At 60.6% G+C, this 26049-nt stretch overlaps 4 protein-coding genes across 5 annotated transcripts; 2 read left to right on the plus strand and 2 right to left on the minus strand.

Annotated features, from left to right (window-relative positions):
- The first annotated feature begins 1463 nt into the window (after positions 1 to 1463).
- DALRD3 (DALR anticodon binding domain containing 3) lies at positions 1464 to 5602 on the plus strand. Its single transcript, XM_084292750.1, has 13 exons — positions 1464 to 1650; positions 1826 to 2154; positions 2238 to 2506; positions 2740 to 2798; positions 2894 to 3016; positions 3414 to 3484; positions 3957 to 4015; positions 4150 to 4232; positions 4536 to 4659; positions 4746 to 4804; positions 4896 to 5009; positions 5197 to 5265; positions 5462 to 5602. Exons 1-13 carry the CDS (start codon positions 1480 to 1482, stop codon positions 5579 to 5581), a joined length of 1650 nt encoding a protein of 549 aa, XP_084148876.1. The 5' UTR covers positions 1464 to 1479; the 3' UTR covers positions 5582 to 5602.
- Positions 5603 to 6250: 648 nt separating this feature from the next.
- WDR6 (WD repeat domain 6) lies at positions 6251 to 10692 on the minus strand. 2 transcript variants are annotated; one of them, XM_084292748.1, is made up of 7 exons: positions 10483 to 10692; positions 7958 to 10364; positions 7692 to 7787; positions 7453 to 7569; positions 7138 to 7256; positions 6529 to 7013; positions 6251 to 6377 (listed from the first exon to the last, which is right to left on the minus strand). In XM_084292748.1, exons 1-6 carry the CDS (start codon positions 10547 to 10549, stop codon positions 6535 to 6537), a joined length of 3285 nt encoding a protein of 1094 aa, XP_084148874.1. In that variant the 5' UTR covers positions 10550 to 10692; the 3' UTR covers positions 6251 to 6377; positions 6529 to 6534. The 2 variants fall into 2 exon arrangements, with proteins under 2 accessions (XP_084148874.1, XP_084148875.1); XM_084292749.1 differs by lacking the exon at positions 6251 to 6377 and having other exon boundaries at positions 6531 to 7013; positions 10483 to 10595.
- A 6-nt stretch (positions 10693 to 10698) lies between these two features.
- P4HTM (prolyl 4-hydroxylase, transmembrane) lies at positions 10699 to 25807 on the minus strand (the record flags this gene model as incomplete). Its single annotated transcript, XM_084292755.1, has 9 exons — positions 25499 to 25807; positions 25332 to 25413; positions 16673 to 16863; positions 16157 to 16253; positions 15173 to 15335; positions 13380 to 13565; positions 12907 to 12997; positions 12195 to 12318; positions 10699 to 10922 (listed from the first exon to the last, which is right to left on the minus strand). The coding sequence occupies exons 1-9, from the start codon at positions 25763 to 25765 to the stop codon at positions 10699 to 10701; spliced, it is 1425 nt and encodes a 474-aa protein (XP_084148881.1). The 5' UTR covers positions 25766 to 25807.
- LOC311213055 (secreted frizzled-related protein 5-like) lies at positions 18976 to 21905 on the plus strand (the record flags this gene model as incomplete). Its single annotated transcript, XM_084292878.1, has 4 exons — positions 18976 to 19301; positions 19623 to 19795; positions 20617 to 20706; positions 21571 to 21905. The coding sequence occupies 4 exons, from the start codon at positions 18976 to 18978 to the stop codon at positions 21903 to 21905; spliced, it is 924 nt and encodes a 307-aa protein (XP_084149004.1).
- Positions 25808 to 26049: the final 242 nt, after the last annotated feature.

The following is a 26049-nucleotide window of genomic DNA, read 5'->3' on the forward strand; positions in this document are numbered from 1 at the left end:
GGAGCCCTCTTCCTCTGCTGCAAGGAGCTGCGCAAGGACGGTGCTGCCATGTGCTGGGCCCCCCCTGGTGCTCTGGTGATGGAGACGGACAGAGCCAGCCCCAGCCCTGCTCTACAGACCCCATCGAGCGGCTCTGGGGGGGGGACATCAGCCCAGCGTGGATGTGTGTCCCCCCCGGCAGCCAGGCAGGGGGTCCTGGGCGGCTCCTGCCCTGCGGACAGTCAGCAGTTGGTCTGGTGTGAGCAGCAATTCTCAGATCACCTCTTGGCTGTGGGTGGTGCAGGGAGCACCCCAGCTCGGGGGCTGCCTGGGGGGGCTGTCCCCACAGCGGGGCTGTGTCCCCTACTTCAGGTTTTGGATTTGCAGGACCCACGGAGGAGCTGCCGGGTTCCTGAGGGCACCCAAACAAAGGGCTGTGCCGCCGGCATCGCCCTCGCCCTGCCGTGCACATAAGCCCTGGAGGAACCGGTTCAGGCCCTGCGGGCAGAGAGGCCCCCCCACGGCACGGAGGGAAGGGCGGTGGGGGGCCCACGTGCTCCGGGCTGCCACGGATGGGGGTTTGGGCGCTTCCTGGATACCGGCTCCCCACAAACCAGGCCCCAGGGCACGGGGCTGCAGCATGGCCCCACCAGGAAGCCAGGCTGGGGCTGGGTGGCTGCCTGTGGGGAGCTGCTGCCGGCCCCCCCGGGGCCCTGGTGCTGCAGCTGGGGACACGAGGAGGGGACCCAATGTCTGCAGGGGTGGTGGCGCTGGGGGAGCTGGCACAGCGCAGGGCACAGCGGGCACCGCGGCCGTGATGGCGAGCAGCAGGGCGCGACCCCATTGCTTCCACCTCCTCCCTGCGGGGCCGGGCCCATAAGGGGCTGCAGGCAGCGGGTGCCCAGCACGGGGGGAGCTGGGGCTGCGGGCACACGGTGGGGTGCACAGCCCCGTGCCCCGTTTCACGGCCCAGCAGTGTGTGTGTGCCCGTGGTGTTGACACTTTCGGTGTGGCCGCTTTCGGTTCCTGCCCCCGCAGCCCGGCCGGGTTGGGGCTCCCCATGCCGGGGGGCAGCAGCGGGGCTGGGGGTGCTGCATGGGGCTGTCCTGGGGGCTCCTCTCTGCGCCCCGCAGCCTCCCCGCCAACACCGCCGTGCCAGGCCGTGCCGTGCCGGCTCAGCCCCGTGGGATCCCGGCTCTGCAGGGCCCGCAGCCCCCCGCTGCCCCCCGCCTGCTGGGGCCGTGCCCGGTGCCCCCCGTTTGTGGCCGTGCCCCCTCCCCAGCCCGCCCGCCACACCCAGCATGGCGGCGCCGCACCGCCCGCCACACCCAACATGGCGCCGCGGCGCCCGCAGCCTCCAAGATGGCCGCCGGGCAGCGCCCAAGATGGCCGCCGGGCAGCGCCGCGCGCCTCGCTCAACATGGCGGGCGCGCTCCCTCAGAGCGGGCGGCTCGGTGTCGTCACTTCCGCTCCGCCACCGGAAGCGGCGGCCGGGCTGCTATGGAGACGGCCGAGGGCCGCCCGGCGGTGGCGGCGACGCTGCGGGCGCTGAGCGCGGCGCTGGGGGGCCCGGCGGGGCTGTGGGTGAAGGAGAGCAGCGCCCGCAACCTGCGGCACCGGGACTTCCTGGCGCCGCGCGCCGCGCTGAGGGCAGCCTTCAGCGGGGGGCAGGTAGGCGGGGAAGGGCGGGTAGGCCGCGGGTAGGCCGCGGGGCCTGAGGGCTGAGGGGCGGGGGGCGTGGCCTACGCACTGAGGGCGTGGCCTATGCACTAGGGGTGTGGCTTGCAGCCAGGGGGCGTGGCCTCTCCACGTGCAGCCCCCGACCCCCGCGCGTCTCTCCCCTTAGGTGCCCCCTGACGTCATCGCGGGCGTGACGTCAGCGTCGGGCCCCGGGGCGCTGCGGGTGCGGGGCTGCCAGCAGACGGGCGCGGGGCTGGCCGTGCAGCTGCGGCGCCCCGAGGCCTTCCGCCAACTGCTGGGCCCCCCGCCCGCCACGGAGCCCCCGCCCGCTGCGAGGCCGGGGCAGGAGCCAGGGCAGGAGCCGGGGCAGGAGCAGGGGCAGGAGGCGGTGGTGCTGCACTGCCCGGCCCTGCGCCGCCCCGCTGCCCTGGCGCCCCGCCACCTGCGCCCCGTGCTGCTCGCCGACCACCTGGCCCAGCTGCTGCGTGCTCAGGGGTGAGTGCCTCGCCCCCACGTCCTGCCAGTGTCACACTGCCCGTGTCACGCAGCTGGCACATGCTTTTGTTGCTCGCCCGCAGGGTCAGCGCCCACCTGGTGCCTGCTGTCAGCGACCAGGGGAGCCTGGAGGTGCTGCGGCAGCTCCGTGTGGAGTGGCCCTCTGGCGGTGCCGCCGGCCCTGACGCTGTCTCGGCCTTGAAGCAAGCGCTCAGCCGCTGTCCCTACGCTGCAGCGTGTGAACCAGGCGCAGCCTCGCTGCCGGAGGATGTGGTCTGTAAAGTGCACCTGAAGAGCTTCGTGGAGCAGCAGGGCTTGGTGGGCTACGACCCCAACCTGGATGTCCTTCTTGGTGAGCCTCACGTGGGCGTTACACTCTGGTGTAACGGCAGGGGAGAAAGGCTGTAAAAGGCCTGTTTGCTTTTTTCTGTTCTTACAGAGAATAAGGGGCGTTTAGGTTCAGATAGTTTCCTCCTTTTACTCTCTTTCAATCTGGTTTGAGCCAGAAACACAGACAGCCTGGGGCAGACCCAGCTGTGTGAGACGAGCCCTTTGTCCCACTCTGAGTGTCCTTCCTCCTTTCAGTGACAGAGGGGAAGCTGCGGTCCCTGGCTGAGCTGCAGCAGGCCGTTCTGCAGTGCACGGTGAGTGACCCCGCGGTGCTGCCTGGCAGTCGCTCTCCAGATGTTCCCTCCTGTCACGTGGCAGCGTTTGAACTCGCTGCTGTGCTCTGCCACAGGCTGGAGGCCAGGTGAGTCGCTGCAGCATCGTGCACGTAGTGAGCTGTGAGGAGGAATTCCAGCAGCAGCAGATGGACCTGCTCTGGAGGATTTTGGATCCAGGAGCCCACACAGCTTCGCAGGTGAGGAATTTCACACCTTCCTCATTGTGGCCCCCCTGCATCTTTGTGCTGAGGCAGCCCGTCGTCAACCTCTGCAGGGGGTGCTGAGGCCCAGCCTTGCACCTTTGCGAGGCTTCCCTTCCCCTCGGCAGCCCCTCTCCTCTTGCCTGGGCAGCGGAGCAGTACCCATTCCCTTGCAATTTTCGCACTAAAGAAGGAGGAACGGGAGAAACCTGCAGGGACACAGCTAGAACAGGACTGTTCTTAACTGAATGCAGTGCTGTGTTTTAGCAGCCCCCCTTTTCCCATGACGTGAGCAGAGGTTTTCCTGGCAGCTCTGCAGGCACAGCTCTTCCTGCACTGCATTTCAGCAGAGCTTCTGAGCCTTTGCCCTAGCACGCCCTCCTCTCTCTTTCAGAAGCACCTTGTCTGTGGGCCAGTGAAGGTGACGAACCCCTCGTTCCCCATCGGGGCAGACCAGTACTTTCAGTAAGTCGGTGTTGAGCAAGGAGCCTGTTGTGCTGCTAGCCTGGTGTCTTGTGCTGTGCTCTTTGGCTCTGCAGAGCTCCCTGGTGGTGCAGGGAGAATCCTGTGCAACCCCAAGTTCCTCAATTCTGCTTTTCTGTTCCTCGGGGCCATTTCTAGAGGCCTGGAGATGCAGGATGGGACAGGAGAAGAACTGTTTTGCCCTCCCTAGGCTCAACATCCCCCTCGCTGAGCTGCTGCCTCCCTGCGTTAGCAGACAGCCCTGGCATGGCGCAGCCCTTTTTAAGCCAAAAGGCAGAGCCTGGGCCTGGTGCAGAGGCTTTTTCCCCACTGCCAGCAGCAGTGCAGCTCTCCCTGGCCTGCTGCGGGTGGGTTCTGCGTGCTGCTGTTGCAGCAGGGCTGAGGGAGGCTGGGGGCAGACTGCGGGTGCGCGCTGGGCGGAGGCGGTGGCTCTGAGTGTCCGTGTTCCCCCCAGGCTCCGAAAGCGCCAGATGTACGACGCCTCCGTGATGAAGTACGGGGAGCTCGCGCACGGTGAGAGCCTGAGGGGTCGGGGCTGGGGAGGCGCCGTGGTTCCCAGCCCCCCGCCCGGCCGTGCAGAGCCCCCCGGAGGTTTCCTGCCGGGGCTGCAGCGAGCGGTGCCTGACGCCACCCCGCGTGTCCCACAGACGAGGCCTGGACGGAGGTGATCGAGACCCTCACGGTGGCTGCCATCAGGTTTGAGCTGCTGAGCACCGCGCACCGCAGCCAGGTAGGACGCCCACGAGCGCCGTGGTTTGCACAGAGCGGGGCAGCGGGAGCACAGCGCAGGTGGAGGAGCAGCAGGAGCAGGGGGACGCGAAGCACGGGGTGAGGGGAGGCACCGCACTGACCCTGCGGCTGCCCTGAGCTCGATGAGGGGTTGGGTTTCCACGGGGTGCAGCAGTGGGATGCGCAGGGTGTGGGCACGGTGCTCAGCCTGGTGGTCGTGTTCTGGCTGCTGGGGAGGGCTGCAGGTGGCGCAGGGCTGGCTCCTTGCTGCACAGCCCCTCCTGCAGCTCCCCCCTGCCCGCAGCTCACCCTGGACCTGGAGGCCAGCAGCATCTCCACAAAGGGAACCAAGAGCGGCGCCTTCGTGATGTACAACTGCGCCCGGCTGGCCACGCTGTTCGACACCTACCAGCGGGCTGTGGAGCAGGGTGAGCGCCTGCCCTGCCACCCCAGGCTGCTCCTCACACTTGCAGGCTTCTCTGGGCACAACCACAGTCTCCTCCCTCCTTTCCAGGAACGTACCCGCCTCTGCCACCAGCATCCACGCTGAACTTTTCCTGCCTCCGGGAAGAGGTGAGCACAGAGGGATGGGGTCCGAGGAGTGCCCGCAGCTCCCCAGGCTGGCTGCTCCTGGCCCTCTCTGACAGGGGTACTCCTTTCACAGGGAGAATGGCTCCTGCTTTTCAACTACCTCCTGCCTTTCCCTGAAGTCCTGCAGCAAGCAGCACGGCTTCCCGCACCCAGCAAGGGGCTCCAGATCACAGCCAACACCGAGGCAGTGAGTGCAACACCCCAGAGCACCCAAAGGTGCTCCGAGAGCCCTGCCCCTGGGCAAGGCCCTGCCTCCACAGGGTGGGTGCTGAGGGGGATCCCTGGGGAGATGGCAAACACGGCGCTGCTCACGCTGCACGGGGTGGCTCCAGCCTGGCCAGAGCCCTTGTACTAACAGTAGCTCCGTGTTGCAGGTGTGCAAGTTCCTGATCCAGCTCAGCATGGACTTCAGCTCCTACTACAACCGGGTCCACATTCTCGGGGTGAGTCGAATGTCCCAGGCTGGTTGTTGGAGGGTTGCAGCCCTGCCCAGGGTGGGGCAAAGCTGTGGGGTGTCTGCTGGCAGCAGGCTGCTGGCAGCAGGCTGCAGAGCCCCTCAGGGACACGGAAGCAGGGGAAGAGGCAGCAAATGTCAGGAAATGTGGCCACCACCCCCTATCACTGCCCTTCTCCTTGCAGGAGCCCTTCCCTCACCTCTTTGACCAGATGTTCGCCCGCCTCCAGCTGCTGGGAGCAGTGAGAGACGTGTTCCACCGTGCCCTGGCGACGCTGCACCTCCCTCCTCTCAGCCAGATCTGAGCCCCCCCCCCGAGGAGTTGCGCCACAGAGGGACAGCCACCAGCACCCCCAGGGGAAGGACAGTCAGGGGGCTGCCTGAGGGCTAGGGACAGGGAGTCCAGGCACGCCTGAACCCATCGTGGTGCCTCCCCCTTCCCAGACTGTGTTCTGAGGGTCTGGGGACGTGCCCAGGGTGGGTGATGGACAAGAGCCTGCAGCATCCCGGGGCACAAGGAGGTGGTGCAGCAGGCAGCCCTGGGGCCCAGCACACCCACAGCACCAGGCACCGATCTCCAAAGCCGTTTATTGAAGGGCAGCTCTGCTGGCAGAGAGCTCCTGCAGCCCGAGGGCTGCCAATACAGAACCTTTGGTCCGACAGGTCCAATACAGGCGTTGCTGGACAAATGCTGTGTGTCTGCCCCCCACCGTAAGCACCAGGGGCAGGGAGGGACACAGGCGTGGGGACTGGGAAAAGGGTCAGTGCTGAGCACAGGATGGGAGAGCTGTGCTGCTGCCTGTTCCCACACCCCTGCCCAGCTGCAGGGAGCAGGGCAGCAGTGCTTACATGCAGCCTGCTGTCCCAAAAGCACAGCACCAGGCTTTTTGGGGTGGTGGGACTGCACCCAGAGCACTGACCCTGGAGTGGCTGAGCAGTGCAGAGCTGTGCTCAGCACCCTCCTGAGCAGCTTCCTTTCTAGGAGCAGAGCTGGAAAGATGCACCCCACCCCTCCCTTACCATGGGAGGAGAAATGAGAGCTCACTCTCTCCTGGGCAGGGTGGGTCCTGGTGCCCTTGCTCTTCCTTTAGTGCCTGGGAGCTGTCAGGGCCAGGCCACAGCTGCCCCCAGGCGAGGCTGTGCTGTCCCAAGGGACTGAGCCCCCCCAGCTCCAGGCTAGGGCAGGGGCTGAGGTGACAGAACACGCATGTCACCGCAGGGGAGCAGGATTTGCTGTGCGCCCCCCTCTTACCGGGCATCATCTCTCCATGGGCTGCCCGGGGGCGGCGCAGCGCAGTAGCTCCAGGCCGTGCCCGCAGAGCACGCAGTACCAGCGCGGCTCCTCCCCTGCCTCCGCCTCCTCCCAGCAGTCCAGCTCGGCCAGGTCGGGCACGTGGAAGAAGGAGGTGCTCAGTGCCTCCAGGCCGCCCCAGTGCAGGCGCCACAGGCTCAGACGCTGGTCCACAGAGGCGGAGAGCAGCAGGTCTGGCTGCAGCACCCTGATCCCTGTTACATGGGCAGCGTGGGCGCAGGGCCTGGAGACCCGCTCCAGGACACGCAGGCAGGGCTCTGGCACAGCCTCGTCGCGGCTCAGCGCCACCTCCAGCAGGCAGACGTGGATGGAGCCGTCGTCGCTGCCGCTGGCCACCAGGAAACGTCCCTCGGGCAGCTCTCGGATGTGGAGGCTGTTGACGCCACAGCTGTGAGCCGTGACGGTGAGCAGCGGGGTGCCCAGGGCTGGGAAAAGAGGCTTTGTTAGGACACGGAAGGTTCCCCGTGGCTGAAGCAAGCAGGGCAGCTGCTGGGACGGCCTCAGCATCCCCGGGGAGGCAGGAGAGGATCCGTCCAGGGCTGCACTCACCCAGGGGCTGCATCTCCCCCTCGGCGTGCTGCAGGGCATCCGCAGCATCCCTGATAGGGGCGGTGATGTCCCAGAAGGCGACACTGCCATCAGTTGCAGCACTGCACAGGAGGTGTCTCCTAAAAGGGAGGTGTTCAGGGAGACTGGAGCCACCTCCAGCTCAGAGGAAGGGCCCCACTGCCATTACGGAGCAACTGCTCCCGTCCCTGCTGCACAGACACCACAACCACAAGCGCTCCATCCCTTCCACCAGCCCTGATGAGCCTTCTCCCCAAAGCCCTGGTGCTGCGCACTGTCCTTGTGCTCAGGACTCACCTCTCCCCTCCTGCCTGTGTGTGCAGGAACGCCTCCACCTTCAGCACGCAGCGCTGGTGGTGAAACGACTCCGCCACGAGCAGCAGCCTCTGGGCGGCCTCCAGCAGCACAAAGAGCCTGCGGTGGAGCAGGGGGAGGTTGGTGCGGGGAGAAGGGGGCTCCCAGCACCCCAATCCCTGCGTGGTGCTGCCCCGCTCCTGGTGTGGAGCTGGCAGCTGAGCCCGGCAGCAACTCCTCACCGCACGGATCCGTCGCTGCACGCGGCGGCCAGGAACTTGCAGGGTGCCGGCAGCTGCTCGGTGGTGGTCCCAGGCACAACGGAGAGGGACATGTACCTGGGCAAACACACAACACTTGCTCCACACCCGCTGCCCCAGAGGGAAGGGGTCACAGCACAGCCCGAGCCCAGCGTTGGACGCAGCTCTGGGCACTGGGAGGTCCCGAGGACTGAGCCTCTCCCTAACCCCAAAGCCCCTTGAAGCCTCGGGCAGCCACTGAGCATCACCTTGTCTCCGGGTCCATCTTGACGAGCTTGTGCCTGTTTTTCATGCGGTCCCAGTGCTCGTCCAGCCGGTGGGAGGCCACGTGGACGACCTGGCAGGACACCGCGCTCTCGGAGGCCGTGTCGGCGCTGCACAGCAGCCGGTAGCACTCGATCTGCGCCCGGCCGCCCGCCGAGAACAGGAGGGTGGACAGACCCGCCGCGTCGGGCTGCGCGGGGCTGGCCAGCGCCAGCGCCCTCACGCTGGAGATGTGGTCGCTGAGCCTGGCGAGGGGCACGGCCGCGCGGGATTGCTCGCTGAGCGTGAGCACGCAGGCCGTGGTGTCCTCGCTGCCGGTGACGAAGACGTTAACAGGGTGGCAGCCGGGCGCCTGCACCGCCCCCAGGCGCCGCACGCAGGCGATCTCCCGCCCATGCAGGGACTCCAGCAGCACCTGCTGCTCGCAGGGCTCGGCCTCGCTGCTGTAGAGCATCACGTCCCCGCTCTTGATGTAGGCGAAGGTTTCGGCCGAGGGGCTGCTGCAGTAGCTCCAGGAGCGGTGCCCTCCTCCGCAGGGGATGCAGTGGAGGTTCTCCCCAGTCCTGGTGCTCCACACCACGAAGTTGTCGGCGTGAAATCCCAGCACGAGGAGGTCCCCGCCGGGGCTGAAGCGCAGCTCCTCGATCCACTGCAGCCCTTTGCAGGGCCTGTGCTTCCACAAGACCTCCAGCCGCTGGTCCTGCAGGCGCAGCTGGCGGTAGCAGCCGTCCCGGCCCGTGCTGTAGATGTAGTCCTTGTGGCAGCTCACCGAGGTGACCCCGGCCTTCCCGTGCAGCCCGAAGAGCACGGACAGAGGCTCCTCAAGGGGAAGAGTCCCATCGTGAGACAAACAAGAGAGCTCCGACTCGCTCTCAGAGTCCTCACCAACCGGGGAACCTCTGTCAGCAGTGCTGGTGTTCTCTGTGTCCATCCCTGGGGAGCTGCTGCAGGGGAAGAGGAGGAGGGAGCCCCGGCGGTCCCCGCACACCAGCAGCCCTCGCTGGGGCAGGAAGGCAGCACAGGTGTGCCAGCGCTGCCTGCAGGGGGGCAGACGGTAGCGCCCCATCAGCCGCACCGAGGGTGCCCACCCAGGGCAGCAGGTGACGTCCAGCCAGAGCATCTCCCCATGGGGACCGGAGGCCAGCAGAGCGGTGACAAGGGGCAGCCCGGGGCGGGGGGCCCAGCTGAGCCCCATCACAGCCCCCTCGAACAGCCTCAGCCTGGCGGCGTGCTCGGGCTGGTCGAGGGCGAAGACGAGGAGATGCCCGTGGCCACCGGCCAGGGCGCAGAGCGCGTCGGTCCCACCGGGCAGGGGGGTGACAGCCAGCACCCCGCGGGGCCCGGGGGTGGCAGCGGGGCCGAGCAGCGGCACCCAGCGCCCCGCCGCCTCCTCGTACACCTCCAGCCCGCCCGCCTCGCCCAGTGCCAGCACCCGGTGTGGCCCCGCCAGCCGCACGGCCCGCGGCCGCCCCGGGGCTCCCAGCGCCACCGCCACCGGGCTCGGGGCGTCCCGCCGGGGCCTCCAGAGCCGCGCTCCGCCGTCGGAGCCGCCGGTGGCGAGGCACCCCCCGGCGGGGCGCAGGGCCAGGGCTCGCAGGGCCCCGCGGTGCCCGCGCCTCGCCCGCCGCACGCCGCCGCCGCCGCCCCACTCCAGGCAGGCTCCGTCCTCCCCGGCGCTCACCGGGCTCGGTCCCCGGAGCGCCACGGCGGCCACCCTGGCCCCGTGCCCGTAGCACAGCAGCAGGCACGGGGCTTCACCGCTCCCTCCCAGCTCTCCCACTGCCCAGAGCCGCACGCTGCGATCCTCGGAGGCGGAGGCCAGCAGCCCCCGGGGCGCCGCGTAGCTCAGCGCCAGCACCGCGCCCCGGTGCCCCCGCAGCCTCCGCCGCGGCTCCTCCGCCTCCGCCGCCCTCCACAGCACCACGTCCCCCGTGGCCGTGCCGGCCGCCAGCGCCAGCCGCCCCCAGCCCGTCCCCGCCAGCACGGCGCAGCGCAGCGCCCCGGCCCCCCCGCACCGCGCCCGCCGCAGCCAGCGCCCCCCGCCCCGCCACTCGTACAGCGCCACGGCCCCGCCGCCCAGCGCCAGCGCCAGCCGCCCCCCCGGCACCCAGCGAGCCTCCCACACCCGCTCCCCGAGCTGCCGCGCCCCCCCGCCGCCGCACGCCGCCAGCAGCGGGGAGCCCCCGGTAACACCGGGCCCCCGCCGCACCGCCAGCACGGCCAGCCAGCGGCCGCCGAACGCCGCCACCCGCACCGCGGAGCCCCCCCTCTCGCCGCCCGGCTCGGCCCGCAGCCCCAGCACGCTGGCCTCACGCAGCACGCTCCGCCGCCCCGCCGCTGTCGCCACGCCGCCGCCGGTCAGCAGGAACGCCGCCACCTCCGGGCCCGTGCCTGCCGGACAGCGCGTCAGCCACCGCCACGGCTCCATCCCCATCCCCATCCCCATCCCCATCCCGCTCCCCATCCCCGTCCCGGTCCCGGTCCCCGGTGCCCATCCCCGGCCGCTCACCCGCCAGCAGCACGTCCCCGGCGAACTCCAGCGCCGTTACCGGCGCCACCAGCGCCACCGACTCCATGGCCGGGAGGCGCCGCCCTCCCCTGCACGCTTTATTGGCGCGCCGCGAGGCCCCGCCCCCGGCCGGCGCGGGAAAACGCCACGTGCTCGGTGCCCGCCCCCAGCACAGCGCGGGAAAACGCCACGTGCTCGGAGCCCGCCGCCCCGCGCCTACAGCTCCACGTGCGCCCCCCCGTAGGCTTTGTCCACGGTCCACTCGCCCGGGCTCCCGGCCCCGGCTCCCGTCCCCCCGTAGCGCTCCATCTCCTGCTGGAACCGCTGCTGCCGCCTGCGGTTGGGGTCGACGTTGATCCAGTTGTTGGCGATCCACTTGGTGCCCTGCGTGACCAGGCAGCCCCCGTGCAGGGCGAAGTCGTCCAGCTCTCCCACCCAGCCTGCGGGAGCAACGCGCCGTTAGGAGGCAGCACGGGTGCACACTCATGCTGCTCCCAACCCACAGCGCTTGTAAGGGGTCACCGAGCTGCAAGGAAGGAGCTGGCTCTGTTCAGGCAGCTCCTCCTGGTGCCCCTCCACCTTCACCCTAACCCCATCCTAGCACCTACACGAGGGTCTCCAGGGTGGGCTCCCCACGTGCAAAATGCCCGTTGTCCCTGTGTCTCCACTCCACACAAGGCGCTCTTGCGTTCTGCTTCACAGATGCCATTTTTCTGAACTTTTCCCCAAAGGGGAGGGTGGCATCAAAGAGAAGGGTGCTGCCACTGGAAGGTTTGTGGAAGCCAGAGGCTCAAGGCCTCATTACACATCATGGTTCAGCAGTTCCAATCAATCCTCTCTCTTTATAGAGATCCCATGGATTTTCTGTGGCAGACTTCTGCAGCCTTTTTCCATTTAGGAACAATTTACTCATAAAAATACAACAGGGGTCTCCTAGTAGGGCAGTGATGGTGTTGATATTATTGTCCAACGGGACAAACAGCGGTCTTGTGACCTCGCTGTGGATTTTCTCAAGATGGAAACTCTAGCTGGGCTGCTCCCAAGAGACATGGGATGCTACATTCCTGCCTGCCAGTGCTCAAAACCCACCGTTGAAATGCTCTGGAGTCATGCTCACCAAACAGCTTAGAAGACTGAGGTTAATCCCCCAGCCTGGCTGTCAGGGAAAACTGCACTGCACTTTGTGAGAAAGACAGCCCCAAGGAGATATATCATCGGGCTGCAGCTGAGCTACAAAGCAGGAGCCGGCCCCAAGCACGGCAGTGCCCCGCGCGGGGTGGACCGTGCCTCCCTGTGCTGCTGAGCTTATGGCCGTGCCTTTGTCTGCCTCCCCTCCCCATCCCTGTGGGCAACACCACATCAGTGACACGCTTTGAATTGCAGACCAAGTTCCAGCAGGAGATTCAGCTCACACAGCAGGGTGGAAGGCAGCTGGCGATGGCTAGTGCAGCCAAGGTCTTTGTTTGCTAGCTAGTCCCGTCCCCCAAAGACATCAGGAGCCACTGACCTACTGCCTATAAACAAAGGCTTTTCAGAGTCAGGAAGCTCCTAGCCAGCTGGTGACAAGTAGACCCTACAGTTCCCACTAGCAGGCAGCTACCACCCTTAGGCTCTCTTCTGAGCTCCCAGCTGCCACAAAACCCACAGAAGACGGCTGTCACCTCCTGCAGTCCTGCCCTCCCCAAGAGCCAAGCCTTGAAGGGGAACCCTACCTTCTCCATCTGACAGGTAGTTGTACCAGAAGACAGCAGTGCCTTGCTGAGGTTTCACTCGCAAATTGCCCTTGTCACAGTTCTTCCGAGTATCTCGCAGGTCAACGTCGTTCTGGATCAAAGACTGGCCAAAAAACAACAACAAAACAGAGAAGGTGTCGTAAACAGAACTGGAACAAAGCGTGGACTGGGTTGCCTCTGCTGCCAGCCTTCACCCTGCCCTTTGCTTGAATGCCCCGCAGGAACAGCTCAAGGCTGACAGGGCTTTCACAACCCATTTGCAACAGCCCATTTCAGCCCCCTGGAGATCCACGATCTGTTTCTGAGCAGCTGCCCATTCCTTAAAGCACTGCCTGACAGCAGCACAGCATACCTGGAAAGATTTATCCTGAGATAAATATTAATCAAGATTTTCCTTGTCTGAGGAAAATTGCCCAGATACAAGCAAGCAGGACCTGTGTTACAGCAGCAAGGTCAGAAGACCACCCCTTGTGCACCTCAGTGGGGAAGAGCTGCAGTTGCCAAAGCCCTGCACCTCTTCCCTTGGCCTCTGAGCGAAAACACTGCATGTAGAGCACAACTTTCCAATTTTCTGACTGTTAAGGCTAACGTCCACCAACCTCATGCACCCCTTCTGCAGCTGCATTGTATCCAGAGGCTCACAGTGGGCCTCAGAATCCCCAGGGGTACCATGTAGGAGAGACTCACTCACCATCTCTTCGTACGTCCTGTTGTCAGCTATAGGAAAGACAGTTTCTCCTCCCCCCGTCACATTGTTCAGGTAGAACAGCACCGTCACGTACCTGTAAGGCAGAGCACAGTGGCTGTCAGGGGACACAACTACAGCAGGTGGAGCTGCACGGGGCTGTCCACACCCTGCCCTCCACCATGCATACCTCCAAGGCATCACAAGACGTGCAGTTCACATCAGTTTTTTTCCCAAGGACAAGATAAGGACAACAGAGAAAATCCCAAATCACAGCAAATCCCCAATCACAGCAGTGAGGGTGCATTTCCACCAATCTCCAGAGCTCAGTTGTGAGCCCCACCAAGGAGTCCCAAGCGAGACGAGGTGGAACAGCTCTCCACACCTCTTCTCTAAAACGTTCCAGATTGCAAAAAGCTTTATTTCAAGGCCTCACTGAGCTCTGCAGTCCCCCCCCCAGCCAGACATGTGGGCCTTACCGGCACGAGGTCTCAAAGGGAGCGCTTTCATTGGCGACCAGCTTGGTGTGACTGCAGGCAGTCTCGGGGAAGACGGGGCCGCTGTCCATGTGGGCATGGTAGTGGCCTCCCTGGTCGTACCGCACAACCTGCAGGGGCTCGCTGTGCTCCACGATCTCGGGGGGCAAGCGAGTGAGGCGCATTACCCTGGGAAGAGGAGAGCAGAGCAGGTGAGGGGAAGGCAACTTCGGTCTGGTCAGCTGCTACTCCCGAAGCACCGAGTACATCCAGAGAAAGAAAACCCCCTTCCCCAAAAGACCGGAGAGACGGATGGGCTGCAGGAAGCATGCCAAGAGATAACTAGGTCCTTACAGATCTGTTAGACCATCAGCATCAGCTCAGAAACTCCTCGTCAAGGTTAATAAAAAAACAAAAACGAAGGGTGCATCTCCAGCAGGACTGCTCTCATGAAGACCTTGCTCGCTCAGAAAGATCCCTCCTGTGTGTGTCCCTGGAGCCTTCATGTGCCATCTCATCGCTTCTCGGGACTCCTGCACACCACCTACAGACCTCGGGGACAGTTAGCAAAGCACAGGGCCCCTGCTGAGAGTGAATGAGAGACTAGCTCTAGGAATATTCTCGTCACCTAACTCACCTTTCCCTGTTGCCTTTTCAACAGCCTCCCCCCAGGGCAGAGGGGCACGGAGGGCTCGGGTTTTTTTCCGCTGCTTACATCTGAGATCATCCCCAAGGCAAGCAGGTACCGCTCGAGACCTGCCAAAGAACACTCACAGCTCTGAGAACTTGGACTGGTGAAGCCCTCGGGGTGGGCGCAAGGGGAAGGCCACACCGAGTCGGGATGGCAAAGCCCCTCCAGGCACCACACAGTCCCACGGAGGATTGTAACAGCGTCCTTCAGCAGCGTGCCTGCGGGTCCACGGGGGCTTTCTAACGCTGGCAAACTGAAGAGGGTGAATGCAATACGCCAGCGCCTGTGCGCGCCGGCTAGCTGGCACGGAGAAAGTGGCAGCCACAGTCTGCTCTAATTAAGGCAATATGCGACCCCATTCTCCCTCTGGAATGTGCTGAAGAAAAGGAGTGGCCAACGGCCGTTTTCAAGCCTGAGGACAGATTTTACCCACCCATGTCCTGGGCGAGGACCAGCACCGCAAGAAGGAGCGAGTCTCCAGCCAATTATCTGAAACTCACCACAGCTAAACGATTTGGCCTGCGAGCTGGGTTTCAACTCTTCCCAGTACAGTACTGAATCTGAGGTGACGGGAAAGGTAAGAGGTTCTCCCATCTGCTGTGAGACGCCCTGTGATCCATGCACTCAGATGATCAAACTAACTCGGCTTTCTCAAGATAAAGTCGTGCTTATTATTCAGTCAGCTCTGAACAGCTATGACAGACTCCGGTGAAATGCATGAGTAACTAAAGCAAATGACAGTAACTACTGGCACCCAGACAGGATTGGAAACGGGCAGTTTCTCCCAGTAAGCTCGTTTACTAATTAGAATGAATTATTTCATATAATGCCAAGTCTTCTTGGTTTTATAGGGCTGTTCCCCAAAGTGAATGGATATGCTGAAAGGTTTGATTTTTCTTTTTCCTTTTCCAGGGGACAATACAAATTCTTGTTCTAATGAGAACCTCCTCTCCCCATTTCATGCCCGCGTTCAACGCTCTTTATACTCCAGATTTTCACGCAATTAGGAAGTGTGAATATTAACAAGTCTGCCACTGCATCTCCCAGCACAGGTGGTCCTTTCACCTACACAAACCCAACCGCCCTGCGGCTGCTCAGCCCTTACCTTTGCCGTATGGATCTCATGACCTGGTGCGCCCCCTCGCCCTGGTACAGCCAGGTGTGCTGGCTGTTGCGCACTGAGTCGCTCGTCTTCACTTTCTGGCTTCCCATGTACTTGTGGAAATCGCGGATGTTCAGCTGCTTGAACTCCTCCAGACTCAGCACGCCTGTGGGAAGACAGCAGAAGCAGGTAATAAATACACTGCTGCGTGCTGCCGGGGCTGCTTCCTGGGCACGCAGCACCCGCAGGCAGGAGGAAGGACCAGCCCCCGAGGTCAGCCCAGGGCAGCTCCTCAGGTGCTGCTCATCATAACCAAATCATCCACCATAACCAAATCATCCACCAGTCTCGTTTCTAGCATCCTGCTCACATCTCCCTGTCCCTGCTTCCCCTTACTCCACGTGGTCTTGGATGACGCAGTGCCACATCCAGGTTGTGACCTGCTCCCTTGGTGGCACGCACCAGCCCAACAATGGAGGGAAGCTGCTCTCTGGAAACGAGGTCCTGCCAAGAGCCCTCTAACAGGACCTTCCATTTGTGCGTGTCCACAGTGGTGGAAAAGCCACTGACGACTCAGTCATACGCTCCTGCCCCTGCCAAGAATGCCACCAGCCCGGGGCACGGGGTGCCTTCCGGATATTTGGCCATTCACACGGGTACTGCTTCAACTCCAAAGCAGCTCCTCTCTGGTGCTCTCAATGCCAGGTCACTGGAAGAGAGCATGCACAGCCTGTGCATTCACTTAATTTGATTAGGAAATGAAGAGTTGCTTAATTGAGGACACTCTAATTAGAGCAGCAGAGGTTAGAGTGCACGTCCGGGCCAGCAGGAGCCCTTGGGAGACCAGGGGAAGGAGGGGCAGAAGCGGCCTCTTGGGATACAGAGAGCTGGCGGCAGCAGGGAAGGGGTTCAGCACCAAAAGCTGACCAAGGTGACCCCCAAATCCACTGATGCCACCCTCCCCTGCCAGGGAAGAAGAGCTCTTACCATTCCCATCAGGATCGGCCTTGACTGCAGTGTACATCTCTCGGATGTTTTCGGGAGTCATCCACCTGCCGTTCCCCAGGCGGGTGTGGGTCAACACCTGAAATTCAGAACTGGATCAACCAACGGGCACTGGTTTCTTGCACTCACACAGCCCTACAGCTTCCCTGCTCGAGGCCTGGCCGACTCTCCTCTGCAGAGCATCAGTCAGCCAGGCGTCAGCACATCACTGCAGAAAGCTTCGAGTGGGAATCACCTGGCAGCCACACACCGTGCGGCTGATCTGCACTGTTATTTCCAGTTTAGGTCATAGCAAATGGATGCACCCTGCCATACAGGACAAGGGTGCTGAAGAGCTGCGGACAGGGTGCTCGTTATCCCTCTCCCGGGCTCATTAATATGGGAGACTTTGCTGATGTCCTGTCAGCTGTGGGAAGGCACAGCCAGCTCTGGCACAGGCTGCACAAACAGAACAAATTCACTTCAGGAGGATACCTGGCAAGGAGGAATCCACTCTACCTCTTTGAGCTGCAGCTGCCCGTCCTGATTGTGGTCAAGGAGATTGAAAATGTCCATCTGGCTGATCTCTATCATTTCCATGGCTTCTTCATAGTCATCCGTTGGTAGGATCTGGCTCTTCTGCAGCCCCTTCAGCTGTGCCAGATGGATGATGAGCTTGCATTCCTCCTCTGTCAGGAAGTCAGGAATTTCTGCAGGAAAAGGGTGAGCAGCAACAGAGACTGAGGAACTGTTACAGTGGGACCCTTACCAGTGGCAGGCCACCCAAAAGAGAAAAAGAAACGGAAATTTAGAAACTTCCTAAGAAGTCGGGGGGATGGGACATTCAAACACATCCACCCTTCTACCTGCAAAGCTCTAAAACAGCACACACCACACACCGGAGGGCGGGGGCGGGTATTTTTACAGCAGCAGTTCCTAAATGTTTGGACCCCGGGGTCAAGCCCTTCAGTTTCTTGCAGACCAGCACAATGCACAAAGGAGAGAACAAACACGGGCATATCGCTGCATATTATCACTTCAAAGGTTACGTGTGGAGCGCAGTCTGGGAACTACTGCTCTGCAGGAAGGGAGGCCAGAAGTCTTTGCAGTGGAGGCGGTGATGGGCAGGGTTTCAGGCCCCCCTGCTCTCACGCGGAGCAGGCAGCACTCAGCAAAGAACCGAATGCCTTTCAGGGGAACCTGCCACACTGCTCTGCTGTGAAACTCAAACAGCAAGGAGACAGCTCCCTGACTTATTCTCATTTGTTCCCTTGATCCCCAACTAAAAACGATCTTTCAATGTGTTATTAAAGCAGAAGGCCCTGCACACTGCGGATGCCACGCTCCGTACCCAGGCAGCATCCCGGTATCGCTGCCTTTACTTTGCAGCACAACAGCAGCAGTCCTGCAGTTCTCAGATCCCAAGCAAATTGTCATTAAGAGAATTTAAATTAAGCCCCCGCTGATGACTGTGAGGCTGAGATCTCTGGCTGCACGGTGCACTGCACATATGCTCGTGCAGCACTGCGAGGTCCCGTCCCCGTGGTGACACGGCTGGGGACATGTCGCTGCCTGGCTCCTGTCACTGCTACGGCTGCCTCGTGCCCAGCTGCTGAGGCTTTTGAAGAGGGAAAGAACAGCCATCAAAGCAGGGCAGGTTTAAGTGCTCCTGGACACCGAGTCCTGCTCTCTAAACTGCAGCCCCGCAGAGCTTCTGCAGGTGTGTGCTGAGGACAGGTTACATCCCAGCCACAGCAGCAATCCTTCAAAGGGGGAGAGGAAAAAAAAAAAAAAGTTAATTACTTCCATGACCTTAACTCAACCCTATCTGCTCCAACTGTCACTGTGCAGTTGGCTTCTTGCAAAGCACAAACCAGAACTCGCCCTGCAGAAAATGAAACGAAGGCCCAGAAACACAATGCAGCCGGCTGTATCCGTAACACCCTCCAAGGAAACAATTTCTGCCCCTGGCAGCACAGAGTCCTCGGGGCAGGGGATGCTTCTGCCGGCCGGGATCCACTTGGTGGCACGGCCCCAGGTCAGAGCTAAGCGTACAGGCTGGCAAGCGGCGGTCCCAGTATTTCCAGTTTCCTCAAACTGGGCTAAAATAATGACTCTGGAATCTTAATTACGTGCCGGAGGAAGGACAATCCCTCTCTTCAGCGGTGGTAATAGGATTTCGTAACGGAGTACAAATCGTGTTAGCCAGGAAGCGCTCTGTGCCAGGCAGGTTGCAAGGTGAGGGGGCTTCCAGCTAAGCGCCGGCAATCGGGAGCGCAAACAGCCTCCCTCCACAGCTGTAAATTGGTTCCTCAGCTCTGCGAAACAGTTAACTTCTGGCTGTGAGACCATCCTATCTCCCTGCCCGCTCAACAATAGATCCAGCTAAACAAATGCCTCCTAATTGACTTTGAGCAACACTTGATTGCTTTTACCAAAAAAAAAAAAGCACACAACACAAAAGAGAGGAAAACATTGGGGTTTATGAAATAATGACTAATCCCGGAGCGAGAGAAAGGGGATGGGTTGGCGCGCTGGTGTCAAACAGAGGGCCCCGAGACACACGGCCAAGTCATTCACCCCTCCCCGGCTGTCCTCATTTCCACACCTGCTGATCTAAGCCAAACCCCTGCTAAAATCTAAACAATCGGGGCCGCTGGCAAACGAAAATTGGAGCATTGTCTTCCCCACGAGGGCTCTGAAAGGGCCGCACTTAATGAGGATGGATCGTCACGGAGGTGGCTCGCGGGCTATAAAAGGCAGCCCGCAGTCCGCGGCGGCTCAGTCCGGGCTGCGCCGCTCGCTCCGAGCCCGCTGCGAGGATGGAGGAGGCCAGGCACAGGCAGCCCTCGAGGCGGGGAGGCCGCTGGCTGCCGGGCCTCCTGGTGCGCCTGCTGCTCTGGGGCTGCCCGGGGACGCGGGCGAGCTACCTGAGGAGGTCGTCGAGCTGCACGGCCATCCCACGGGGCATGGCGCTGTGCTACGACATCGGCTACTCCGAGATGAGGATCCCCAACCTGCTGGAGCACGAGACCATGCCTGAAGTCATCCAGCAGTCTTCCAGCTGGCTGCCCTTGCTGGCCAGGGAGTGCCACCCCGACGCCAGGATTTTCCTCTGCTCCCTCTTTGCCCCGATCTGCTTGGACAGGTAAGAGGTTTTTATGAGTTATTTCGGCTGTAGCCAGTTAAGAGTCCCCAGCAGCATGACTGAACTCGCCTCCCGAGACAAAACATGTGAAATCCGATCATTGTGGTCACTTTCAGGCAGTGCTTCCCCGCACAGCAAGGGGACAAGGCATCACCCAGCAGGGACCTTCCCTCTGAGCGTGAAACACAAACACTCACGAGGGGGTGGGGGGGTAATAAAATTCCCATCCAACTACCAAAAACCAGCCTTTTGTTGTTTGCTCCCTGAGCTGAGCCATCCGGTTGCTGCTCCCATCCCATCCCATCCCGCCTCCCTCCCCAGGCTCATCTACCCCTGCCGCAGCTTGTGCGAGACCGTCAAGAGGAGCTGCGCGCCCGTCATGGCTTGTTACGGCTACCCCTGGCCCGAAATCCTCAACTGCGACAAGTTTCCTGCAGACCACGAGCTGTGCATCTCGGCGGTCTCCACGGACGAAAGCTCCTCCAGCAGGAGAAGTAAGGGGTTTTCTCGTTCTTTTTCCCCATGGGCACGAGCCCGTGCCTTGTTTGTGCTGGCTGTAAGCTATATTTAAGATAAAAATGGGAATTTTGTTCTCTGGGGGAACTCCCCTGTGACTAGGGAATGAGCAGAGCGCTGACTGGAGCTCATCCCCTCAGGTGCTTGTCGGTCACCTGGGTGCCCTCAGACCCCGTGGGGCTCGGGGCAGGGGGGAGAAATCTCGGTAAAAGATGCGGGAGCACGCGGTGTGCAGCCTCCGGGAGGCGAGGGGTGCTTGCAGCCGAGCTGGGACACTGCAGCCCTGGTGTTTCTGCTACAAACATGCAGAAAGGTTTTTTCAAGCCCCCTCTTTAAATGTTAGGAAACAGCACAAAGGGGCACGATCCTCTGCAGAGGTGAGCTCCGTAAGAAAACATCTTTAAGGCTAAAGGACAAAAAGCACCCAGATAGTAACAAACACTGGTGAGAGAATGAACAGAAGCTAATGGGAGAAAAAACACCTAATTTCAGCCTCACTAGGTGGAACCTGGCCACACGGACTGCTTTTCGGTCTCATCCCAAGGAGCAGCCATCGTTAAGCACTTTCACTGCGGCTGCAACAAGCAGCAGCAAACGCAAGCTGAAACAAAGCACGGCCAGCGCTGCCCGCCCCAGGCACGGCAAAGAGAGCTTAACTTTTCCATCCCGGCAGCCCAGGCTGTCCCTCGGGGACTGGGTCGCTCCAGAGGAAGCGCTGTTTCAAAACTGCGAGCCGAATTGTTTTATGCCTTTTCCAGCAAGGTTCGACAAGGGTGGTGTAACCACATTTCTGTTGCAGCAGTGCCCCGAGCCAGCTGCAAGGACTGCGAGCTGGAGGAGGCCAGCAGCGCCAGGGAGATCCTGGAAAACCTCTGCGCCAACGACTTTGGTGAGTGCACCCTATTCCTCCTCCTCTTCCTCCTCCTCCTCCTCGCAGTCGCTGGCACTGCCTCCAGCAGCCAAGCAGTGGCTTGCACAAAAAGCGGCTTGGCCACAAAAACACGACTGGGAGGAACTGCAGCTTTTACAGCAGATCCCAGAGATTTTCAGTTCTCAATTTACCTGTTAAGTAGCAGGACGAGCCAGATCCATGCAGCACCAAAGGGGAAGTCTTGCTTATTTTCTGTGGGCTCTGACTTGTTGTCAGTCTGTCTGCTAGATACAAGCACTGCACTGGTTTTCTCAGAGACCAGCATTTAAATCGATGCCCATAAAACCCTTCACAAACTCCACGTTAGCTATTTCAAACTGCAATACCATCGTCCCAGCAGTGCCACTCTCCCTCTCCCAGCCCAAGCAGGTGGCAGACCTGAATCTGCTCAGTTTGCTGGCCTGAAGTTTGCAGGACATTCTTCTGAATTAAGGCACAAGACCTGTAAAAGAGCAGTTAAATTCCTGGGCAGCTGGCAGCCATGTCATCCCAAAATCCCAGCTCAGAGAAAAGCCTGGTGATTTGCACGAGCCCAGGACTTTTTGCACCCACTTGCTTGTGCCACTGCTTCCTGCGGGGCTCCTGCCCGTGCCGCGGAGCTGCCGTGCCTTCTTCACTCATGAGAAAAGCAGAGTGAAAAGAGCCTTCAGTACTGGGGACGCTAACCACAGCTGAGAACTTTTATAGGTTCACTGCAGTTCCACGGGGTCGGATGGCTGTGCCCCCACATCACAGAACAGCGAGAAAGCCTCGCGTTGGTGCATTAAGTAGCCAGGAGCTGTGAAACAAGAACAGAACTAACAGCTCTTTTTCCCCCTCCAGCGGTGAAAATCCGAATCCTCAGGAAGAACACGACCACAACAGTCTCGGACTTTGACCTGGACCCCTCCAGGGTGGAGGTCCTGAAGCACGGCCCGCTCCTCCGAACCGAGATCCCAGGCAGGCTCCAGCAGTGGCTGGACATCGACGCCACCTGCGCCCACAACATCATGAGGGGCACCCACGCGGGGGTCTTCGTCGTCAGCGGAGAGGTGCAGAGCGACAAAGTGGTGGTGAACAAGGCCTACGCCTGGCAGAAGAAGAACAGGAACCTGCACCAGGCAGTGCGGAGGTGGAAACATCACCGCTGCCCCGAGCAGGCTGCCAGGAAGGTCTGAAAACCTCGACTTCACCAAGGAGAAACCGCTCCCTTTCCTACGGCTAGAAATCTCCTCTTCCAGGCAGTCGGTCTTCCGGAGGTGCACAGTATTTTTAGGTGATTCAAAGCAGTCATAGCAGATAGGGCCTCACCACAGATCCCTGACAGATCCCTAGAGCTGTTTTACTGAGACAGAGCTCACGGACACAGCCCTGACACGCTCCTCTCTCAAGGCTCTGCAAATCCAGGACTTAAGATAAGATTGATCTTGCCCAAGCGTGGGCTCACTTTCTGTCCAGAAATGATGCTAAAGTTTCCCTGAGTGATTAGAGATGCTTTTTATGTAACGGAGCAAATACTTTAGTTTTGAACACCCCGAAGTAAGTTAAGGGGGGAGAGGAACCCACCCAGGCAATGCCAGGCCCCTTAAAAATTAAGGCAAACCTCATCCCCTGAGCTCAGGCTGTCCCTTCAGCTCGCTGCTTGAGCATTCACAGGCATCTGCACAGGTAAAAGGAAACAGCCCTCCTCGAGCAGGAAAGGCACACAGCAGAGCGAGCTGAGGATTTCTGCACCACTAGGAACACTTTTTTTACATTAGAAATTCAGTTTGGATCAGAAGATTCTGGTAACTGCAGAATTACTGAAGGTACCACCAGAGCCTTGAGAGAGCAGAGCAGGGCTGGGACCTCAGCTGCTGGAACAGCTCCGCTTTGGTTTGCAGCAGCTTTTTGCCTGGGGCTCGGAGGTGAGCCCCAGCCTGGCAGCAGGTATTTCTGCACAACCTAAGCTCCCTTCTTTGCACATCTTCCCCCTGCCAGCTCAGAAACGTTACACTTCCCTCTGCATGCAGAAAAGACAGAAAACGGGGCAACACCCAGCCCCACGAAGCTCTCCGCAGATCACTCTCTCACCCAAGACCGTAATTACTTTCAGCAGTGAACACTGCCATAGCTTGACACGACAGACCACAAAGCAGAGCACAGCAACCCCTCATGAGAAAACAACTCGGATTGCTGCTGCCTAACAAAGCATTGCCCGTGGAAAGTTTTCTACACTGGATTAAACTTGGGACTGAAATAAGGAGACGACAGAGGAAAACAGCTTTGGGGATAAATATGTCCTTCCCTGTGCAGAAGTCGGCAGCCTCAGTTGTGGAGAGAGCCAGCAGCTTTGGTGGAGACACATTGCCTCCCTGTGCTCGTAAAGCACACCAGCAGCCCGAGCAGAGATTGCCTCTTCAGATTCGGTGTGGGCTGAGATTAGCACTCACGCCGCTCCCACTGAAATTCAGCTGCGCCCTGACATTTGTGCAGCGATTACTTCAATTCCCCGAGGCTCCGGCGGAAAACGCAGCGAGATTTCCTATTTTTATTCCTCCCCGTTGCCTTGCCTTGCAGCCTGCCGCCCAATCCGCAGAACCGGCTGCCAGGCGGTCCCTGCAGGGGCAGCGTCCTCCGAACAGACTGCATTTTGAAAACACAACAGAACAAGTAAAAGCTCCGAAGGTTGAAAAGGCTTTGTCTGATATTTGTTTTCCATTAACAGGATTATTTGATTACTAGTGTTTCCTAACTAAGAAGCGCACAGATGGTCTGACTTACAAGCTTTAGAAATGACGTCTCGTAGCCAGAGGGGAGAAAAAATAGGGCAGGGACTTTTGCATAGCTCTGTGAAATACACTCGGGCCCAATGCAGATAGATGCCTTACCCACATTTAAAAAAACAAACCGCAAGGTCCCTGGTGGTGCCCAGCCCCGTGCTCCAGAGCACAGAGCTCACATTAAGCCATTAATAAGCTGTCCGCTGCCTGCAGGTCCACTACAGCCGGCTTTGCTAAAAGCAAAGATCGCAAACCAGCCACTTATTTCCTTAAATTGGCTCTTGCACGCCACAACACCTCTTGTGAAGTGAAACCCTCAGAACTTCAGGAGCCTCTCTTTGCCAGGGACTCCTGGTTTCGTCTAACACTGCCCTGTTAAATCCACACCTCCGCTCGTTTAAACAGCAGCAACGCAATAATTAGCTTTTAAAAGTTAGTTTAGGTTGGTGGTGTTTGCATAGATAGAGGAGTCTCTGGAAGTCTTTTAAAGCCAGGGCTGGCTCCTGGCAGGTTCATCTGGGAGATAAGAGCGGTCTTGCAAGTCAAGGTTTCTAAATAAGGGCCTCTTATCGGAGAGAAGGGAACAGACTTGTGGGGGATCCGAGACATTGACTGTCCATCGCCGTCCCTTGAGCTTTCCCTGATGTCAACCTCAGAGGGCAAAGCCTGCCCCAGAACCTGACAGAGGTGCCAGAGTGACACACCACAGGCTGTGGGATTACTGCTGCCAGGACCAGCCGGCCTTTATCAGCTTCAGCTCCTTCCTTGCAGGCCGGGATCAGCTCTTTTACATAAGCAGTACCAGCAGGGCAGAGAAGGTGGAAACGGGAGCAGGAAAAGCAGCCTGATCACCCCAGATCCTGAATCTGGGCTTTAGAACAATCCTGTGAATGCTGAGGGGGGTGTGTGTGTGTGTCAGTTTCTGAGGGGTGTGTGTGTGTGTCAATTCAATGAATGTCTTTCAGAAATCCACTTAGAAATTTGCAAACCAGGAGTGTCACCTATGTAGAAATGACAAGAGAACTCTGTGTATTTCCTACAGATACTTGTTGCATTAAAGGACCGTAATAAGAAACTTATCTGATTGATGGCCAGGTTTTCAGTGTGTATAGTTAATTTTTAATCAGAGGAGAACTCGTACCATTGACAAAGCACCCAGAAGACTCTCAGCATCATTTTTTCAGAGACAACAGGTTTTCCCTGACTTTGTAGTAATAGGGAATTAATAATTGTTTGACCCCCAAAAATTAATTTGTATATTCTCGTGGATTTCTAGAACACAGAGATCAACCAGGGAGACTTTGCCAGCCACTGCAAGAATCACAGAAAGGTAAAGGCAGCTTTAAAGTATCTGAAATAGGGATGTTGTGTGGGTGTGCGCCAGGGCAGCCAGAAATAAAGATAAATCTAGAGCAGGACGGTGGAAGACATCAAGTCTAGCACTGCCATTATTCACCTCGGCACTGAAGCACCAAGTCACTTCACCACCATTTACTGCCAAAACCTCACGCGCCCCCATCCCTCCCTAACACCCGGGGGCTTCTTCAAGGTCCTCTTCAGTGCTCATCTTTGAACGGGTGGTGGGTTGGGGGGACTGTGTGATGTGTGGAGGGCCAGCTTTTTAATCAACCACCAACCCTTTAATCAATCACCAGCCTTTTAATCAATCACCAGCCCTTTAACGACGCTTACAGCCAACCTCACCATCCACCTTCCAAGCAACCTTCCAAACCCCAGGGTCGAATCCCGGCATTAAATCCCGGCAGGTGCCCACCCCGTACCCACCCCACACAGCCCCATCCCCTGAGGGATCCCAGCCCGGTGCCCGGTGCCGGCACTCACCGAAGAGCAGCGGCTTGAGGCTGAGGGTGCGCACGGCGTGGGCCCTACCGGGAACCAGCTCCACCCGCTGCGTGTGGCCGACCTGTGGGGAGAGCGGCGGTGAGCGGCGGCGTCCCCACAGTGTCCCCACAGCGTCCCCATCCCCGGTGTCCCCCCCCCGGCCTTGCCTTGATGCCCTCCAGACGCGGCAGGGCGCGGGCGGGCGGCGGTGGAGGCGGCGGCACGGGCGCGATGAGGGGGGCTGCGGGCGAGCCCCCGTTGTCCCCGGCGCTGAGGTGCACGAAGAGCAGCAGCCCCAGCACGTTGAGCACGTAGAGGTGGGCGAACACCATCAGCACGAGGAAATAGGGCCGCGAGCACACGGGCCGCGGGCGGCCCCCAGGCGGGCCGGGCAGCGGGGGCCCCTCAGGCCCTGCCGCCGCCGCCGCCGCCATCAGCGCGTCCCGGCCCCGCCAGGCCCCGCGCGTCGCCGCGGTAACCGGGCGGCTGCTGCGTCAGCGGGCGGGGACACGGCCACGGTGCTGCTGCTGCTGCTGCTGCTGCCACCCCCCTGCCGGTACCGGGGCTGCCGGCTCTTCCCCGCGGCCGTGTGGGCCCGCTAGGTGCCGCACGGCCTCCCCCTGTCGCAGCCCTTGGCTCCGTGAAGCCGCCGTTCCCTGCCCCGTTAGCTAGGAGGGGAGGGAGCAGCCCTCTCCCCCTCGTAAGCCTCCGCTGGATA

The sequence above is a fragment of the Netta rufina genome (assembly GCF_964035555.1).
Source record: "Netta rufina genome assembly, chromosome: 10".
Lineage (NCBI taxonomy): Eukaryota > Metazoa > Chordata > Aves > Anseriformes > Anatidae > Netta > Netta rufina.